This window comes from Rhineura floridana, chromosome 4 (assembly GCF_030035675.1).
Source record: "Rhineura floridana isolate rRhiFlo1 chromosome 4, rRhiFlo1.hap2, whole genome shotgun sequence".
Taxonomy (NCBI): domain Eukaryota; kingdom Metazoa; phylum Chordata; class Lepidosauria; order Squamata; family Rhineuridae; genus Rhineura; species Rhineura floridana.
The window spans coordinates 82,926,957-82,940,422 of NC_084483.1; the positions used below are offsets into that span (position 1 = coordinate 82,926,957).

At 44.5% G+C, this 13,466-nt stretch overlaps 1 protein-coding gene and 1 long non-coding RNA gene across 3 annotated transcripts in view; one reads left to right on the top strand and one right to left on the bottom strand.

Annotated features, from left to right (window-relative positions):
- The window catches only part of PREP (prolyl endopeptidase), a 113,259-nt gene extending 109,489 nt beyond the window's left edge, over positions 1-3,770 (bottom strand). The window contains exon 1 of one of the 2 annotated variants that reach the window (XM_061623471.1): positions 3,455-3,770. In XM_061623471.1, coding sequence (XP_061479455.1) covers positions 3,455-3,499 — 45 coding nt within the window. In that variant the 5' untranslated portion in view covers positions 3,500-3,770. Of the gene's footprint in view, positions 1-3,074; positions 3,147-3,454 lie in introns of those variants that run through there. The other variant, XM_061623470.1, reaches the window with a different exon arrangement.
- LOC133383211 (uncharacterized) overlaps positions 2,995-13,466 on the top strand; it is a 35,992-nt gene continuing 25,520 nt past the window's right edge. The window contains exon 1 of the long non-coding RNA XR_009762211.1: positions 2,995-3,442. This is a non-coding gene — a long non-coding RNA (uncharacterized LOC133383211). The remainder of the gene's footprint in view (positions 3,443-13,466) is intronic.

Below are 13,466 nucleotides of genomic sequence, written 5' to 3' on the forward strand. Positions count from 1 at the left end.
GTAATCTGGAAGCCCTGCATTCTTTACTCAGCCAACCTCCCTGTCCTCACCATTATTACTTCACTCATGCCAGGGAGGAGCAATTGATTTAAAATGTAATTACAAGGCTCAGCCACAACTGAAATTGTAAGGCATTTCTATTAGCCACTTGCTTGGTTACCATTGGCGAGTCAACATTTCCTCCAATGGATCACGCAGAGAAGCTTTTGTAAACTGGAAAAATTCAGTCTGTTGGCATTCCATAGCTGACTAACATTGATATGTGGGACAGACTCTCTAGTGATATGGTTGTGGGCTAATATGTTTTGCAGAATTATATGAAAAGACTAAAATTAAGTCTTGGCTATAATGCTCTGACACCTTACGTCTTCAAAGCTTATGCTTTACATCAACTAACGTTAACAACTGACGTTTTTGCAACCTAGAACTTCCTGTTTCTCAGATTCCTTTATCACAGAAACAGGGCTAAAAGACTGTGAAATTAAAAAGACATCTATATGTCCGTCAGAGCTTCACAGGAAGGGAGAAAGAAGAATTGCTACTTCACAATGCAGAAGAGGGAGGTTGCAAAGATATCTCAAAGACTTCGCCAGATTTGATTTAATTTTCCCCTCTGATGCATCCATACAGCATTTTTCTTGGCCATTCCAAAGTTACTAGAGATCTCTGACTCTGCAGAAGTTTATATGGAAAGGTAGAGCTGTTAATGTGCAAAACTTAATATTTTGTTTTATTGTTTTATTTTATAGTATGACATATTGTTTTGGTTTTTAATAATGTTGCAACTTTCTTAGAGACCTTTGGGTAACAAGCGACTAATAACTCTAATAAACAACAACAACAACTTCAGCAAATCATAGTACTCTTTCCTACAGATAGATATGATGTCTAAAATTCCCAGTTAAGAATTCAAGCACAACACTGGAAGCACATAGGGATCCTATGGGGCAAGTCTCCACATTAATAGAGTTAGAAAAAAGTAAGAGGCAGTCCCTCTAAATCAGGGCTGGAAACCTTTGGCCCTCAAGTTGAGCTCCAACTCCCATCAGCCCCCACCAGTATAGCCACTGGTCAGGCATGATGGGGGCTTTAGTTCAACATTCATCATGAGGGCCACAAGCTCCCCACATCTGCTCTAGGGCAATTTCCTGCTGCGAAGCAATATCATTATTTTAAAAAGTATTTCAAGTATTATACAGCTGCGAGAGTGGCTGTATACTATAGGCAGCATGGATATTACGCATTCCGCGATATTAAATTGAAAACACCCCCCATGCCATTCTGATGCTTCAAATAAAATTCAGTTCAAAATAAAACCTTACAAAACGTATAGTCCTGAACTCAAATGCTTGCTTAACAACCCTCTAAGTTTTCATGGTGATACAAAAAACAGTCAGAGAGAATCGAGAGTTCAAAGTGTAAAACAGGAGAAAAAAAATTCAGACTCCTTTTGGACTTTTTTCTGTCAGTTGTCTCATAATTTGTTGAAATTAATTAAAAATCAGCCATGTTCACAGAGTACCTGTAATCATATTACTGGCCTTGCCCCATACTCTGACCTTCATCTTCTGCAGTTTAAAAGTTAAAAAAATGGCTGGCTGATTTTTAATTAATTTAAGAAATTTAACATTGGAGTCAATGATAAGCATGGGCATGCTCAGTAAGAACCAACTGTCAGTGTTTGAAAAGCCAGACTCACAGCTGTTTCACTTGGCTAATCAGAGGGCCACAACAGACATTTATTCCACTTTAAATACCCATGGCTTCCCCCAAAGAATCCTTGGAAGTATAGTTTGTACAGGGTGCTGAGAGTTGTTAGGAGACTCCTATTCCTTGACATAGCTCCAGTGGCTAGAGTGGTCAGTGGGTAGAGTGGTTAGAGTCAGCCCCTCTTCTGCGGACTGTAGCTCTGTGAGGGGAATAGGGCATCTCCTAGCAACTCAGCACCCTTCACAAAGTATACTTCCCAGGATTCTTCGGGGAAGCCATGATTGTCTAAAGTGAAATAAAGGTCTAGTGCAGATGTGGCCAGAGACAGCTTTGGTTTAAATTTGTGTGGGAGACTACATGTACCTGTTGTAGAATAAAAAGGTGGGGGAAACCCTGAAAAACAATGATACTGTTCACAATGTTTTCCTTTTGGAAAGGCAAACGTCTTTGCCTCTGCCCAGTGCCTACCCACCCAATCTCCTCCCCTCCCCCTTTCTCCCCGTCTCTCCCCTCCCTCCTCTCCCCCAAGTCAGTTTTACCTATCCTAATCATGACTGTTCAGGAGTAAATCTCACTGAACTCAAAAAGCATGCAAATAATCAAACCTGTCCTCCCCTCCTCCTCAGCAGCACGTTACCAAATTCTTCCAAGCTATACAGGAAGTGGATTGGACTGTGAAAGACCAACCCAAATTGTGTTTGCATTTTGACAAATTTGTAGGGCAGTACAATATCTCAGAATGGAGGTCAGGTCTCCTGCTCCCCTAGTGTATTCTGTACAGCTGCCCAATTTCCCTGCTTTTTAAAGTTTGATAGAAATATCTGTTGGCTATAGGTAGGTTCTTAAACCACAAGGTTTTTTTTTGCCTATTAGTGAAGTTATATGCTACTTAGAAATTCTGAGTATTAAGCTGTACTATCTGTACACCAGCCCCAATTGAGCAACCCAGACCACTGTGAATCCCCAGCAGAGAACCAGAGTCCTGCACAAAGATGCTTACAAAGCAGAGAGAAGCAAGCCAATCTACAGCGGGTGAACAAGCCCCAGGGTTATTTACCAATCTGTTTTGAGAAAATTATTTCTTCCTGCTTGAACAACAGTTTTTTGGCATATGGCTTGTGCAAGACAGAAATGTGCCTCTTCTGAACTTTCACAGGGCACACTATGTTGTTTGGCTACTAAAGCAGGCCCAGTCATCTCCAGGCACACCCACAGAAATATTAACACGCAGTTCACTGAACCACAGTTCATAATCCATAGCAGTGGTCCACAGCAGTTCCCGCACTCTCAGTAGTCAACAGAGACAGAAAGTAAAAGGCACATAAATGCCTGGATTTCCTTCTAGAGGTTTTAGAAACACTCACAAGGTTGGTAGGCTGATGTGGGAGGGTGTGGAAACGATACAACTCTTGAGTGCACATAAAAGCCTACGTTAAATCCTCAAACGCTTATATTTTACATAACGTTTGATCGGGAAGCTTACAGGGTGTAGATGTGAAAAGTGGGTTTTTCACCCTGGCTTGTTAGTGACTAGCGATCACAGATCCCAAAGAGGGCGCTAAAAGCAGGACGCCTCCAGGTGCGGGGAGCTGTCCCAAAGAGAGAAAGCAGCAGCAGCAGCAACACAAAACTCAGAGACCCTGGGCTGGGTTTTCCACCACAGCAGACAAAAGAGCGGAGCGAATGAAGGGGACGCAGCGGGCCTTCTCGGGCGGTAGGAGATCGGTCCCAGGTAGGTACTCACTGATGTCTCGTCGCGATACACCTCGGGATACTGGAAAACCTGCATGCTGGAGATGGTGGGGTGCCGGGAAAGGCAAGCGCCGTGGCGGTGCGGTCGGCAAAGGGGCGGAGTGCAGGAAGAGGAGGAACTGGGCTGGGTAGGGCAAGACGCCGCTCGGCTTCCCTTCAGCCGGAGACAGGCGTGCAAGAGCTCAACCGCTAAAGAGCCCTCCCACTCCCCAACGAGGAGCCGCCACCTCCGGCAAAAGGAAAGAGAGGCGAGGCAAGGAGGCTGAGGACGCAGCACGGCTCCCCCTGCCGTAAGGCCCCAGCGTCGCTTCCTCCGCCCTTTCCGCTCGTACCATTTATATTAAGAGTGGCAGGGCTTTTTCGCACACACCAAGCCGGCTGTTGTTTTTCCCGGTTCGCCCTCTACTTAATACCCGGCCTGATGAAGACGCCTGAAAAACTCTAATGCCTCGCTCTTTTGTGACATTTTGGTTGGTCTGATAAAAGTCTTGCCCTTCCACGGGTATTGGCTTATTTTTATCTCCTGGTTTGCAAATGTTTTTGTAAACCAAACCGTGGAACTCTTTGGTGCTTAGCACCTCCGTGCACTCAGAACCGGGCCCTATATGCATGATTACACGGAAGTCATTCGCGCTTTGTTCAGTTGGAGCCAAGTATTATTTGCCTTAGGCTGCAATCCTCTACTGCCGGGGTAGCCAGAGTAGTGCTATCGAGATGGTGAGGACTGCAACTTCGATGAGCCCAAACCAGCATGGTCAATGGTCAGGGATTATGGGAACTGTAGTCTATGATATCTGGAGGACGCTACCTTAGTAGGGAGAGTTACTAGTGGCCAGATCAAAGCGTTTCCATTAGCCACCACTGGAGGGCGAAGGGGTTGATCTGCTCATCAGTTGCAAAATCTTTTTTTAAAGCTGGAAGGCGTTCAAGTTGCTCCCATCAGGTTTTATAGTAAAAAGGGATGGGGTTTGACTAGCGTGCTGTGCTCCCATTTCAAAGAGAGAGGTGAAGATGCACTGGAACCGGCAGAACAATGAATGTGTTTCCACCCTAAATAAGACCCCATCTGTACTGCATATTTAAAGCAATATCATAGCACTTTAAACAGTCATGGCTTCCCCCAAAGAATCCTGGGAACAGTAGTTTGTTAAGGGTGCTAGGATTGTTAGAAGACAATTCCCCTCACAGAACTAAAACTCCCCAGGAAGAGAGATCAATAAACCATTCTGGAGATTGTAATTCTGTTGGTAACAGGCAGGGCTGCCCCAAGTATGCTGGGGCCCTTGGGCACCAGCCAGCCCTGGCACATGCACGCACACCCCACCTACCTACCTACCTACCAGGCAGGCAGAGAAGGGGGGGTCAAGCGGGGAGGTGGGACGGCAGGCGAGCGAGTGGAGGAGCAGGGGAGAGGGCAAGTGAGCAGGTGGGCGGAGGGTGAGTGAGGGAGCCAGCGGGGGTGGAGGCAGAGCTTGGAAGATTACTTTTAAAAAGTAATAAGTTACAGTTACATGGCCCAAAAAAGTAGTAATTACCGTTACAATTACAATTGCTCTGAAAGTAACCGATTACTTTACTTTTCCTTCAAAGTGATCACTATAATTACATTTCAGTTACTTAAAAAAATGCCTACAAGGTGCTGGCCTTGGCTGCTGCACATCTAAGTAGCCTAAAACAACATTAAAAATAAACAAACACATACAGAGGTAGTAGAATAATCATTTTTATTCACAAGATAGCAATGGTGGTCTCTCCGCTGGTAAGGGTGGTGGAGAGGGAGGCAGAGGCCACAGCTCAGATCTTTGCACGTCAAACCAAGTGCAACCCCCCACACTCAGCCAGCCAGCAAAATCTCTCTCACTTAACCACCTCCCAGACCCTGCCCTGCCACCAACTAAGGGACACTCACTCAAGCCAACATTTTCCCCTGAGATGCAAAAAAGTTAAAATACTGCAAATGCAGCACAGTAGCCAGAGAGGGTAGGGGAGGCCACTTTGTGTGCCAAGTGCAAACACAGTATTCTCTCTCTCTCTCTCTCACACACACACACACAGGTTGTCATCTTTCACCTCCACAGTTCTTTATCTCCATTCTGCTGCTGCCTCCTTCTCCTCCTTTATCCATGTTCTTGACCTCCGGATCCTTTTTCCCTCCACTCCATTCTTCACCACCACTATCCATTTTTTAAAACAATTGTTTTCTCCACTCCACCCCGTCTCACTCTCCGCCTCCTCCCTCGTCGCCTCCTGCCCATCCACAGAGCACGAGAGAAGAGTGACACTACACAGAAGCCCAGTTTGAGGCACATGATTTTCATCCACAAATCAGAAGAGCAGAAGACTTCCCCTGCTCCCCCCCCAAGTAATGCCCAAAAGTAATTCTGGAAATGTTACAATTACTCCACAAAAGTAGTAAAATTACTCCTAGTTCTATTACAATCGAAATGTAAAGGAATTACTCACTCGTTACTCAAAAAAGTAATGAATTACAAGTAATTCGTTACTTGTAACTAGTTACTTCCAAGCTCTGGGTGGAGGACAAGTGAGCGAGTGGGCGGGGAGGAGAGTGAGTGGGCATGGGCAGGCAGCTCCCTCCCTGTTATCCGTGGCAGGGAGCTTGCAGCGGAAGGGGAGCGTTAGTCCCCCATCATAATGAGGGGCCCTTTAGGGGCCCCTGTGGGACGTGGTGCACTTGGCCAGGGCCCCACCTGGCCGCGCTTTGGAGCCGCCCCTGGTAACAGGGTTCTCCAAAAAACTCTCAGCAGTGAGTGCCCTTAGCAAGCTACAGTTCCCAAGATTCATTGGTGGAAGTCACAGTATTTTACTGTCTTAAATGTATAGTGCAGATGGGGCCTGCCCCACTGAACAATAGTGGGACTTATTTTTGAGTCGATATGAATAGGATTGCACTGTTTCATTTCTAAACTCAGAGCTGCTGGGGTTCAAACTTGCCAGGAAAACTTGAGTCCTAATCCCAATGGGCCATTGTCTCCATACCCCTATTGTGCAGGGAACTTGCAAGGCTCCAGGTGTTGTTGGGCTCCGTCTCCCATCAGCCCAAGCCAGCATAGCCAATGATCAGGGATGATAGCAGAACAACATCTGGAGGGTCACATCTCTGCTTTAGCATCTGTGGTTGCCTTCACTACATAGCCCGGTGCTGAGTATTCTGACAACAGCTCTCCAAGGTTTTCAGTTCTTCACTACTACCTTATTTTGTGTAAAGCTGCTAGAGTCTGAACCTTTGATATTATGCATGCAAAGTATGTGCTTTGGCCCAGAACTATGGATCTCCAAAAGGGTGTTATGTTACGTTTTATTTCTAGGCCGCCTTTCGGCCAAATAGGCCCCCAAGGCGGCTTACACACAAATAAAAATACAAATACAAAATACAAATAAAAACAATACAATTTACAAAAAAAAAAATCCTAACATCTCTAAAAAAAGCAGGAGCAGCAAACCAAAAACATTCATCTTCCTGGTAAAGGGCAGTCCCCAGAAAAATGTCGCTAAGAGCAGGGGTGGGGGGCAAAGCAGGTGGAAAAGCCTGCAGCAGCACATCTCAGCCTGCAGCTCCTCCCGATAAGGCCCAGGCAGAGGGGCGGGGCAAGGCAGGCAGAAATGCCCGCTCCTCGATGGTCCCAGCACAGTCTCATCCCTGCAGCAGCACGTCTCAGCCTGCAGCTCCTCCTGATAAGGCCCAGGCGGAGGGGTGGGGCAAGGCAGGTGGAAATGCTTGCCCCTTGATGGTCCCAGCACAGTCTCATCCCTGCAGCAGCACGTCTCAGCCTGCAGCTCCTCCTGATAAGGCCCAGGCGGAGGGGTGGGGCAAGGCAGGTGAAAATGCTTGCCCCTTGATGGTCCCAGCACAGTCCCATCCCTGTGTGGCAGTGGAGACTAGTCTATTAGGGCATATGGGGCACTGTCCCACCAACTTCAGCCTGCTCTTGCCTCCCTGCCTGCCTTCTTAGTTACAACCAGTCCTGGGAGTGACACAGGCTGTCAGCACCGCTCTTGTACAACTCAGCAGGGAAGTGGATGGCGACAAAGCTAGAATTAGTTGGCTCTGCCTGCCATTAGCTTTGTTGGGCCACATTTCGCACCGTACATTTATTCCACTATTATTCTACTTGAAACAGTCATGGCTTCCCCCAAAGAACCCTGGGAAGTGTAGTTTGTGAAGGGCACTGAGAGTTGTTAGGAGACCCCTATTCCTCTCACAGAGCTGCAGTCCCCAGAGTGCTCTGGGAAGAAGGACTGACTGTTAAACCACTCTGAGAACTGTCGCTTTGTGAGGCGAATAAGGGTTCCCTAACAACTCTCAGTACCCCTCACAAACTATGCTTCCCAGGGGGGTAATAGTGGAATAAATACATGGTGTGAATGTGGCCTTGGCCTCCCTGCCTTCTGCCACACCGGTCCCAATGGGCTCCAGCCACCACTGTTCTGTGGCAATGAGAAATGCAATTGCTGAAGCTGTATGTGGTAGATAAAGAAGTAGAGACAACTCTTTATTTTCTAAATTTCTGAATTTTGACTCCCCCCCCCGAATTTACCAGAATGTAGGCACATTGAACACAATAGTAAAATAGTATGAGAACTATTTTACAATAGTAAAAATGCATAAGATTGCTTTGTGAGTGTAATTGTGGCAAATGTTAGCTATCTCTTTCAACATATTTTGCTTGTTCTGTATGCCCATATGCATATGCAGGGGGTTTTTTCGGTGACAATACCGGTAGGGAGTACCAGCACCTCTTTTTTTGCTGCCCTTTCCAGCCATTTTGTGCTGACACCCATGGTATTTTTGTCAAGATATGAATACTGGCACCTTCTTTTTTCTTTTTTTTAACCAAAAAAGCACTGTGCATATGCATATAGAATCATTTGTTGTTAAGTTGTTGTTATGTGCCTTCAAGTCAATTACGACTTATGGCGACCCTATGAATCAGTGACCTCCAAGAGCATCTGTCATGAACCACCCTGTTCAGATCTTTTAAGTTCAGGTCGGTGGCTTCCTTTATGGAATCAATCCATCTCTTGTTTGGCTTTCCTCTTTTCTACTCCCTTCTGTTTTTCCCAGCCTTTTAGTCTTTTCTAGTGAATCATTTCTTCTCATTATGTCTCCAAAGTATGATAACCTCAGTTTCATCATTTTAGCTTCTAGTTATAGTTCTGGTTTAATTTGTTCTAACACCCAATTATTGGTCTTTTTCGCAGTCCATGGTATGCGCAAAGCTCTCCTCCAACACTACATTTCAAATGAGTTGATTTTTCTCTTATCCGCTTTTTTCTCTGTCCAACTTTCACATCCATACATAGAGATGGGGAATACCATGCTCTGAATGATCCTGACTTTGGGGTTCAGTGATACATCTTTGTATTTGAGGATCTTTTCTAGTTCTCTCATACCTGCCCTCCCCACTCCTAGCTTTCTTCTCAGTTCTTGACTATTGTCTCGCTTGTGGTTAATAACTGTGCCAAGGTATTGATAATCCTTGACAAGTTCATTGTCGTCACTGTCAGCTTTAAACTTACATACATCTTCTGTTGTCATTACTTTAGTCTTCTTGACGTTCAGCTGTAGTCCTGTTTTGTGCATTCCTCTTTAACTTTCATCAGCATTCGTTTCAAATCATTACTGGTTTCTGCTAGTAGTATGGTATCATATAGAATCATAAAATAGTAGAGTTGGAAGGGGCCTATAAGGCCATCAAGTCCAACCCCCTGCACATGCAGAAATCCAAATCAAAGCATTCCCAACAGATGACTGTCCAGCTGCCTCTTGAATGCCTCCAGTGTCGGAGAGCCCACCACCTCTCTAGGTAATTGGTTCCACTGTCGTATGGCTCTAACAGTTAGGAAGTTTTTCCTAATGTCCTGTCGAAATCTGGCTTCCTGCAACTTGAGCCCATTATTCCACGTCCTGCATTCTGGGACGATCGAGAAGAGATCCCAGCCCTCCTCTGTGTGACAACCTTTCATGTTCTTGAAGAGTGCTATCATATCTCCCCTCAGTCTTCTCTTCTCCAGGCTAAACATGCCCAGTTCTTTCAGTCACTCCTCATAGGGCTTTGTTTCCAGTCCCCTGATCATCCTTGTTGCCTCCTCTGAACCTGTTCCAGTTTGTCTGTATCCTTCTTGAAGTGTGGAGACCAGAACTGGATGCAGTTTTCAAGATGAGGTCTAACCAGTGCTGAATAGAGGGGAACTAATACTTCACGCAATTTGTAAACTATACTTCTGTTAATGCAGCCTAATATAGCATTTTTTGTTTTGCAGCCACATCGCACTGTTGGCTCATATTCAGCTTGTGATCAACGACAATTCCAAGATCCTTCTCACATGTCATATTGCTGAGCCTAGTATCCCCCAGCTTATAACTGTGCATTTGGTTTCTTTTTCCTAAGTGTAGAACTTTGCATTTATCCCTGTTGAATTTCATTCTGTTGTTTTCAGCTCAATGCTCCAGCCTATCAAGGTCCCTTTGAATTTTCTTTCTGTCTTCCACGGTATTAGCTGTGCCCCCAAATTTTGTATCATCTTCAAATTTGATAAGCATGCTCTTTACCTCATCATCCAATTCATTAATAAAAATTTTGAAGAGCACTGGACCCAGGACCAAGCCCTGTTGTACCCCACTGATTACTTCCGCCCAGTTTGAGAAGGAACCATTGATAAGCACTCTTTGAGTACGATTCTGGAGCCAACTGTGGATCCACCTGATAGTTGTTCCATCCAGCCCACATTTAGCTAGCTTGCTAATCAGAATATCATGGCACACTTTGGCAAAAGCTTTGCTGAAGTCAAGATATTATGTCCTCAGCATTCCCACAGTCTACATATTCCTGCCAGGTTAGGTTAACGTCCCATGCATCTGAAAATTCCAAAGAAAGCTTATGCCACAATAAAGGCAATAAATAAGTCTTTGTAGGTTTTAATCATACTGACTGTCTTTGGGGTATGTTTGTACTCCAATTAGATTTCCAATTGAAGGATAGGATAACTTTGTCCCCCAGAGACCATTTTTGTCTGTGTTGTCAACACAAGTGTGCTTGACAATATCAAAGCACCCTGAGCCAAAAAAAACCCATCTTGTATCTTTGGCATATCTCTTCATCAGTTAGTTTTTTCTCCAGAGTCATCAGCACCAGTGGATTTCTGGGGTATATTTGGACCCCAGGTGTTTTTTGTTTCCAGAAGGAAAACAGTAAGTGGTAACTGGCTGAAATATGGGGATGTTATACAGGTGATAGTTTGTGATAATGTCCTAGAAAAGCCTTTCCCAGCCTTTTGGGTCCCCACATGTTGCTAGACTATAATCCCATCATTCCTGACCATTGGCCATGCTGGCTAGGGCTGATGGCAATTGCAGTCCAACAACATCTGGGGACCCTTCCACAATGAAAAGTGCGCCTGGGGTCCGATACACTGCAGAAGTCTGGATGATTAATATACAACAAACTAACCTGGCTAACCTTCCAGAGAGGAGGGATTATTTTCCATTTAATATTATACTTTTCCTTCAGAAAGGCCGTTTAAAGCAGTGTTAGTAATAAGCACAAAATTCCTGGTGTCCTCAGTGAGAAGAAGACATCGGATAAAGGAAACATATTTTGCTTGTGCTCACAGAAAATGCTTATTAACATCATACAGGCCCGAGGACATTTGACCTTTTTCCGCTCCGCTGGTTAGGGTGATCAGATGCAAAAGAGGAAAGGGCTCGTGCTTAAATTGCTGAGAAGAAAGAATTTCAACAAGTGTAACTTGCATGGTAAACTATGCCTGCTGAAATTACCTTTTCTACATAACTAGAAGACCATAATGTGTGCATGATGGCAAAATGAAATTCAGCAGGGTGCATGGAGAGGCTGGATGAGGAATGCTGCCTATGGATTAAATTTTTTAAAATGTGTAAATATACAAAATTATTATAGTCACCACACACCGTAATTGTGTAGATTGCAAAATATGAAATTTGCAATATAATCTCTAGATTATAGTGATTATAGTGATTATAGATTATAGTGAGCTGGGCAGCCTGGTACCAACTACACCTCATACGAAGGCTGCAACCCTACCTTCCTGTTCACCAGCTCCCACTAGTGGTACACGCCCTGGTCACCTCTCGTTTGGACTACTGTAATGCGCTCTACGTGGGGATACCCTTGAAAACTGTCCGGAAATTACAACTGATACAAAATGCGGCGGCTCGACTACTTACGAATAGTCGCCGCCGAGATCACATCACACCAGTGTTGTTCGACCTACACTGGCTACCAGTTGTTTTCCGAGCCCAATTCAAGGTGTTGGTATTGACCTTTAAATCCCTACACGGTTCCGGCCCAGTTTATCTCACGGAGCGCCTTCAACGCCACCAATTATGCCGCCCGACAAGATCGGCCACACAGGGCCTTCTCTCAATCCCGCCAACAAAAACAGCCAGATTGGTGGGTACAAGAGAGAGGGCATTCTCAGTGGCGGCCCCCACTCTTTGGAACTCCCTCCCACAAGATCTCCGGCACACCTCTTCTTAAAATGTGTTTCGGAAAGCCTTAAAGACCTGGCTCTTTCAGCAGGCCTTCGGGGTATCTGGGGAGGGTTAATTGTTATAACTGAAATGCCTCCTGCCCAGTTTTAATATTGTTGCTGCAGATGTGTTGTTTTTATATTGTATTACTGTATTTTATCAATTGTATTTTAACAATTTTGTAAGTCGCCTAGAGTGGCCATTGGCCAGATAGGCGACGAAGAAATTAAATTTATTATTATTATTATTATTATTAGATTATAATCTATTTTCTAGCACAGTGTTTCTTATCTCCTCCTCCAGGAAGGCATATCTCCTCCTCCAGGGAGGTACAATATATGTATAAAGTTAACAATATTAAAATATAAAAGTATTAAATGTTATGTTCAGAAGGTGAAAAGATCATAGCTTCTTGTGTGATCTGGATGTCATCGCAGTTGCACAGTAGTTCAGTATTGTTTGGGAGCCAGGTTTGAAGGGGAGCATGGGATTTTTATGTTATCTAAAAGGGGGCATTGGTTTAAAAAAGGTTGAGAAACACTGCTCTAACATAACATTTCAAGCAGTTATATCAGTAGTGAAAAAGCATTATTATACACTGTATACTATAGCCAGCATGGATTTTTCACATTCCGCAATATTAAATTGAAAACACCCCCCATGCCATTCTGCTGCTTCCCATAAACTCAGTTCAAAAGAAACCATTACGAAACATATAGTCCTAAACTCAGAAAAGCTTCTTTAACAACCCTGTACGTTTTCATGGTGATACACAAAACACTTAGAGGGAATCAAGAGTTCAAAGTGTAAAACAAGAGAAAAAAATCCAGACCCCTGTTCTGTTTTTCTGTCAGTTGTCTCATAATTTGTTGAAATTAATTAAAAATCAGCCATGTTCACAGAGTAGCTGTAACTGTATTACTTTCCTTGCCCCATACTTTGACCTTCATCTTCTGCAGTTTAAACGTAAAAAAAAAAATGGCTGGCTGATTTTAATTAATTTAAGAAATTTAACATTGGAGTCAATGATAAGCATGGGCATGCTCAGTAAGAACCAACTGTCAGTGTTTGAAAAGCCAGACTCACAGCTATTTTACTTGGCTAATCAGAGGGCCATTCCTTGACAGAGCTCCAGTGGTCAGTGGGTAGAGTGGCTAGAGTCAGCCCCTCTTCTGTGGATTGTAGCTCTGTGAGGGGAATAGGGCATCTCCTAGCAACTCAGCACCCTTCACAAAGTACACTTCCCAGGATTCGTTGGGGAAGCCATGACTGTGTAAATTGAAATAAAGGTCTAGTGCAGATGTGACCAGAGACAGCTTTGGTTTAAATTTGGGTGGGAGACTACATGTGCCTGTTGTAGAATAAAAAGGTGGGGGAAACCCTGAAAAACAATGATACTGTCCCAGGGCTTTCCTTTTGGAAAGGAAATGGGCTTTACCTCTGCCCAGGGCCAACTCACCCAATCTCATCACCT